General features: G+C 50.0%; 2 protein-coding genes across 2 annotated transcripts; one reads left to right on the forward strand and one right to left on the reverse strand.

Moving 5' to 3' along the window:
- Positions 1-2,256: 2,256 nt before the first annotated feature.
- Positions 2,257-2,952, forward strand: ENH_00039370 (hypothetical protein, conserved; the record flags this gene model as incomplete). The annotated part of the gene is made up of 1 exon (XM_013580572.1): positions 2,257-2,952. The coding sequence occupies one exon, from the start codon at positions 2,257-2,259 to the stop codon at positions 2,950-2,952; it is 696 nt and encodes a 231-aa protein (XP_013436026.1).
- Positions 2,953-4,218: 1,266 nt separating this feature from the next.
- ENH_00039380 (nucleolar essential protein 1, putative) lies at positions 4,219-5,512 on the reverse strand (the record flags this gene model as incomplete). The annotated part of the gene is made up of 6 exons (XM_013580573.1): positions 4,219-4,335; positions 4,459-4,517; positions 4,702-4,807; positions 4,968-5,030; positions 5,232-5,328; positions 5,427-5,512. 6 exons carry the CDS (start codon positions 5,510-5,512, stop codon positions 4,219-4,221), a joined length of 528 nt encoding a protein of 175 aa, XP_013436027.1.
- Positions 5,513-6,372: the final 860 nt, after the last annotated feature.

Genomic DNA, 6,372 nt, shown 5'->3' on the forward strand with positions numbered 1-6,372 from the left:
TCTGGAGCGCTTCTCTTGGTTAGTGCCTGCCAGCCAGCAAGTTTTACAGACTATCGAAGTAATGCCATAGTGCCGCGGTGTCTGAACATAGCTACACGCTGCATGAAATATTAATCAATGCTGCCATAACAGTCGCACTTCATCACCAAAAGAGACAGATCCCCAAGGAAGGTAGGCTTGGTGCCATCAACAACCTAGTCTCATGCCCAGCTTAAACACGAAAGTAAAATGTGCCGAGGATGATTTTCTTTCCCCAAAATACGGAAAGAGAGAGACAAACTGTGTTTGACTAACCGAGAAAAGCACGCTTTATTGTCGAAATTGAGCAAATAAATGAGCACAGATGAAAGATACACTTTTCTTCTTTTAAGGGAAAGCTGAGGCTTGTGAGCACCTGACTTTGAGCGGATGAGGAAGGCATATTGCAGAGTGATTGCCTACTTTTTCACTGCTGATGGCAATGAAAACGTCGGGAAGGCGTACACTCACGACAAAAAAATAGCTTCATAACACCTATGGCAATTCAGAAGGCCTAGCGTGCGGTATACTCTCCCCCAACACAGAGCATCACGAACTGACTCCGACTAGGAGAGAATAGGACACGGGTAAATTCAAATGCAAAAGTCATTGTTTTCTTCTGCATCAAGGGTTGCCTTGCAGCGATGATGCCTCTCCAACGCTTGGTCGGAGCAACTAGCTCACATTTGTACAGCAAAAACTGACCCGTGTCGATTAGTTGCAGGTTGGGTCGGGCACAAACAACGCGACAAAACTTGATGTGTTTGTAGAGCACGAACATTCAACAGTGATTAACCATAGGACCAAAGGCAACACAGCCTGACCGCATGGCAAAATACAGTGGGCAGTGAAACATGGAAGAGATCACGAATATTCACCTGGAAAACAACTAAAAGGAGAACTGAAATTACAGGCGTGGCTTGCAGTTGCTCATTGCCGTCGCCGCTGTTGGTTTTACCACCTATAGAAGCTTGTGAAAGACGCAGCTGCCGCTCTGCCGTCGTTGCTCTGAATAAGAAAAAGATCTAAGCTGACCGTTTTCTGCATTGAGTACCTATCTGGAGTTCTGCTTAAACGATTTGCTGGTCAGTAATTGTAGCGCGATTTTATGGACGAGGCATGTGGGACCGGGGACCCCGTGGCATTTCCAGAAGCAAGTGACGGCTGCTCAGGCCTGCCGGTGCCGTTTGTAGGGGAACCAGGTTGCTGTCTGTTGGTCGCCGAAAAAAAATCTCAATCGCCCAGTGTCTGGCAACATAATCAGGTAGATGCAGATGACGGTGAAACGTTGACCTGTCTTTAGGTACACAAATGCAGCGCTTGGTAGCCCTAAGTGGCTACATGACTACTGGCGGAAGAACCAACCAAAATTCTTGTGTTTTGTAGCCTTCTGAGTTGCAGAAATGATTTGTAGAACTGCTTTTTTCTGAAGCTGCTTATTTGGCGGTCATTCGGCACAGCAAGTGGCAGTGCAGCTAGCTGCAAAATCTTTACGGTGCACCAAAGACTGTAGGATGAGAAAGTGGACGGGAATTTCGAAAGGTTCATGAGATTCTGCAAAGAAATTTGCTAAGTGAAGCTTACTTTACTGTTGTTTGTGGCGGGCAAGTGGAGCTGAACCACGCAGCAAGTGGATTGCACTTGGATCGAGTGCGAGTTGGCTCGGGCCGTTGCGCATCGCAGAATTTCGTAACAACAGTGCCGATATTTTGACAAAATATATCTAATATAATTGATTCCGCTGGTTATGTGCTCGCGTGAGAGGGCGTCACTAGCCGGCCGGCGTGTGCGCTCGGGTGGTCCACGGTTGCAACGCAGCCGACAGCTGTCGGTAAAGCCTGACCACTGCAAGCCGCCGCATCGAGACGGCTGCTTCGTGCTCAGGGTGAATCTTGTTGCTTAGAATCCATTTGTTCTAAATTTCGTCACCGGAAACTTTGAAGGTGAGGAGTTGGTTCCCTTTTTCGTCATTTGTACCACCCCCTCAACCTAATTCTTCACCGCTTATTGTGTGGCGGTTTCCAACGGGCCGCTGGGTGCTGCATCGACTGACTCGTGGTTCGTTCGCAGATCTTGCATTTGCCCTAAGCTGTACATTTTGCACATACAAGTAACTATTGTAGCATTTCTTGATTGTCGCTCCCCAACTTATTCCTTCCTGCTGCTCTAGCGGTAGGTCGCTTGGAGCACGCGCACCCAAGGCATCTCTACCTTCTTCACACACCTCACTTTTAGAAAATGGGTGCTGCCTGTGGCAAAAACAAGGCAAAACAGCCCAAAAGGGCTGATCCTAAGGAGCTGGAAGAAAAGGCTCGAAAAGAAGCCGAAGAAAAAGCAGCCGCTGAGGCGGCTGCTCGGGAAGCCGAGGAGCGTGCCAAGGCGGAGGCGGCAAGGGCCGAGGCCGAAGCAGCGGAAGCCAGAGCACGCGAGGAAGAGGCTAGGGCTAAAGCTGAGGCTGAAGCTGCTGCTGCAGCGGCAGCAGCCGCTGAAGCAGAGGAACAGGCTCGAAGGGCTGAAGAGGAAGCGCGTCGCCAAAGAGAGGAGGAAGAGAGAAGGGCCGAAGAAGAAAGGAGAGCTCAGGAGCAGGCCAGCGCGGCTGCGCCAGTCGAGCAGCCAGCAGCCGAGGAAGCTGCTGAGCAGCCTGAAGAAGCGGAACCCGCTGAAAAGGAGAAGCAGGTGCCCGCCGAAGACATCGCGAGTGAAGCCACGATGGAGACATCCCGCCCCATGCGTAAAGTGTCTGAGCCCGACTATGGATCCGCACAGAAAGGACGAAAAGCGCGCACTGTTACCCCTTGTGACATGACAGCAGTGGATGAGACGAGCATGTATGTCAGTAAGCGTTGTGGGTGCGACATCGGAGCTGAGCACAACGAAAATGCATGCCCCATTTGCCGCAGCATAGATCTCTCAGATGCACCACTTCTGAACTAAAAGGTGTGGGTGAAGAACGTAGGTGCGGGCGAAGAACTTATTTGGTTCAAGGTAGCGTTATCGTTACAGGGGGTGGACAGCGGGTCTTTGAGTGGCACCGAGAGAGCATTCTTGCCAGTTTAACTCCCCCCCCCAAATGTCTGCTTTTTGGCGGACTTGGGGACGTTTTAGTGCATCATGGGGCGGTAATGCTAGCACGCAAAACTGCATTCCTGTGTCTGCATCGGGACTTCAAAAGCCCATGCATCGACAGTAGGCTCTTTGAACAGTTTCAAATAAAAACTGATGCGTGCAGCAAATTTTACAGACTATCGAAATATGGAAATAATGTCGTAGTGCCGCGGTGTCTGGACACAGCTACACGCTGCTCCTCAGCGGAGAAGAAGCGTCAGTAATGATGCTGCAAGTGGCAGCTCTAGTTGTTTGCCTAGACGGGCGCTAGTCTTCAGCGAAGTGCCTCGATGACGGCTACTCTTGGAGAGAGTCCGCAGCGAGTGCCTGCTGATGTGGCACGGCGCATGGTTTGTTGAATTAGTAGATATTCCACAAGTTCTCGAACTCTGCACAGATGCTGCTGCAGCAAACCTGGGACACCGCACGTAGCAAACTAGGACAGCCCTGTAGATCAGATTTCAGGCTCTTTCTGGCACATATCTACGCCTACACATAGTCAATATTCCACGGAGCATGGCAAGAAGATAGCTTTGTGGATAGTTTTGCATCGCCTTATTCAATAAATAGTTCCGCAAATGCTGTTGCATGGTACACCACCGACTTGATAACCTAATGGGTAGCTGAAAAAAGAAAGGAAATACATGTCGAGCTTACTGCTGCACTCAATCCACAGGGAGCGATGGAAATGCACTCCTCTGCCAGCTCGCTGTTAGTGGCTGCGGGTACACGCAAAAGCGGAGCTGCCAGAAACTTCGGCTCACTACCCCACAGTGGTCCAGAAATACTCCAAGTTAGCTGTGGCGCCGTTCCAGTGAGGACGTTCTTATTGCCTTACTGGGGTTTGCGTGGGCAACAGCGCCAACAAGGAATAAAACTGGGTTCTTTGTATCTTGAAACTGTTGTACAAAATCACCGAGATCTACCGGACGGCCTTGAGTGGATAGGGCTGCGCGAGCAGAATACAAATGTCAAAGAAATGATTTGGAGGTTGCTGCTGCTCGCAGCTATAAAACGACTGCCCACTAAAACGCGCAAAAGGTACTACACGTGTCTCCACGTTGATAGCAAGGGCCCTAAAACGATGACGCCTCTTCAGAAATGCCTACTTCTGTCCGCATCGCGGAGACGCGGTGCGGCGATAGACCATTGTCGCTCACCAATTTTCCTGCTGCCCACCGGCAGAAAGAGATTTGAGTCATTTTTTGTCACCTGTTGCAGCAAAAACCGAGCCCCGTGTGTCTGCAGTAGGGTTGCGTCGTAGGAAGTGCTGCTCAAGTTAGCCACTGGTTGGATCGATTACAAACGTCAGATTAGAGTCGCTTGGTGTCTTACTTGCATAAGTGTCACATTCTTTTCCACAGCACGTATCCGCCGAGTGTGCAACAGGTTAACTGAGGTTCACAGAAATTCCATACTAAGTGACAACTGGGCAAACAATACAAAGTCCCCCGCGGCTACAACAGCCGTTTGTTAAGGGTCAGAAGACCGTATGTTCACTCTTTCGGCGGGCAAGTACAACGAGCTCGAGGTGCGCCCGCAAACAGTTGCAAATTTAAGATAATTATTCAGGCATACTCATGAGCTTTCTGAATTCATCATATGTTGGTGGAACCCTGAGTTGCGGATGTACTTCAATAAGCTGCCCACTTTGAGTTCGGATGAACACGCAAAGACGACCTGCCTGCAACATGACACGAACCAACGAAGTCTTGGCAGCATCAACCAAGAGAGCATCGCAGTACCGTTAAACGCTAGTGCTCCATAGTCTTTTCAAGAACATGGCACTCAAGTACTCACAAGCCGGATGACTGAAGTATCAAGAGCGCCTCTTTCCGGCTTACTTTGTTCAAGGGAGACTCCTGCAAGGCTATAAGGCATTGGTGCGTTATGTCTGGCCGTACATCCTTCACAACACCACAGAGCAGGAAAGAACACCAAGAACCAGGAGTTACCGTGTCTTCCCACAGGCGCAGAAACCCTCTGCTCTGCGCAGTGATGATGCCTAGTTACTGGCATTCCGCGCCCTTCTCTTGATGCCACAGTACTGCAAAGTCACACTGCGAGCCAAGCTTCGAGCAGACTACTTGGACTACTCGCAGGCTCACTGCGATACTCCTGTTTTCTTGCTGCAGCAACTTCCGATGTTGGAACCCTTCAAGTAGTTGAAGAGAGCCTTCCCGTCCCTTAGCCAAATCCAGGACACTGAAACACACCGCAAATGATACAAAGGCTGGCCTCTTTTCTGGAAAGGGGCCACACCCAGGAGCCCACGTAGTCTGAGGCATTCGGGCGTGGCTTACGCATCTTCAAGCAAGACGACAACTTTCCTCCCCTGGAGACGATCTGCACGCTTCACTTCTGCTCTGGGTGCCACCTGCTCCCACATTTCCGCCGAGCTAGGAGCGTTCGTCCCTGTCCACGTCTGGAGGCAACCCCACACCGGGGTGCCGCTCTACAGTCCAGCGGTATAACGCACTCCGGACCTACTTTTAATTCACTAGGGCGCAAAAATGAATCATAGAAGAATCAGATAGAGGATCAGTGAATTGCAGAGGCTTGACACGTTGTAGTTGCAAGGCACTGTAAGCGCCGGTTGAGGCTACGACCTGCTGGCCAATACAGTACGACTGCAACAAATACAGGAAACACCACAATCTGAAAATCAAAAACAGCCCATACCGTTATACAAGTTGTCTATAACTTAGCAGTACTCCAATGGGGCTGGAATGAGGTTCGCCAGCGCATGCGGCGTGTCGATCAACTTCGATCCTGATCTACATCCAGAGTTCTGCTTCGGCTGCCCTCAGATATGAAGTGGATATCTGGGGTCTCCAAGAACATTTCAATGCCTAAGCTCCTTTGATTAACAGCACGTGATTTGTAGAGCCGATGGCCTCTTAGCCTAGCTGACAAATAAGTGAGTGCTCTTCTCAATGATGTAGACGTTGACAAAAACGAGGACGATCTGATCATGCGTTTTTCTAGCCATTGCAATGGCCTTCTACGTGATCAGAAGCGACGGCACATTAGTTTCAGTTGTCAGTTCCACGGCTGGATTGAGTGTATACCAGGCACCTCCCACGCGTCCGTTGCGGAGATGCATTCCTTACCATATTAAGATATCTGGGTGTGAATCATTTAGACAACATGTTTCTACTATCAGGTCCGGAAAGGAAAAAAAATTCATTCCCAGAACAGCCCCCATATGTAGTGCACAGCGCCTAGTGCTGCGACTACGCAACTACC

Source organism: Eimeria necatrix, genomic scaffold (assembly GCF_000499385.1).
Source record: "Eimeria necatrix Houghton genomic scaffold, Enh_scaff28, whole genome shotgun sequence".
NCBI lineage: Eukaryota > Apicomplexa > Conoidasida > Eucoccidiorida > Eimeriidae > Eimeria > Eimeria necatrix.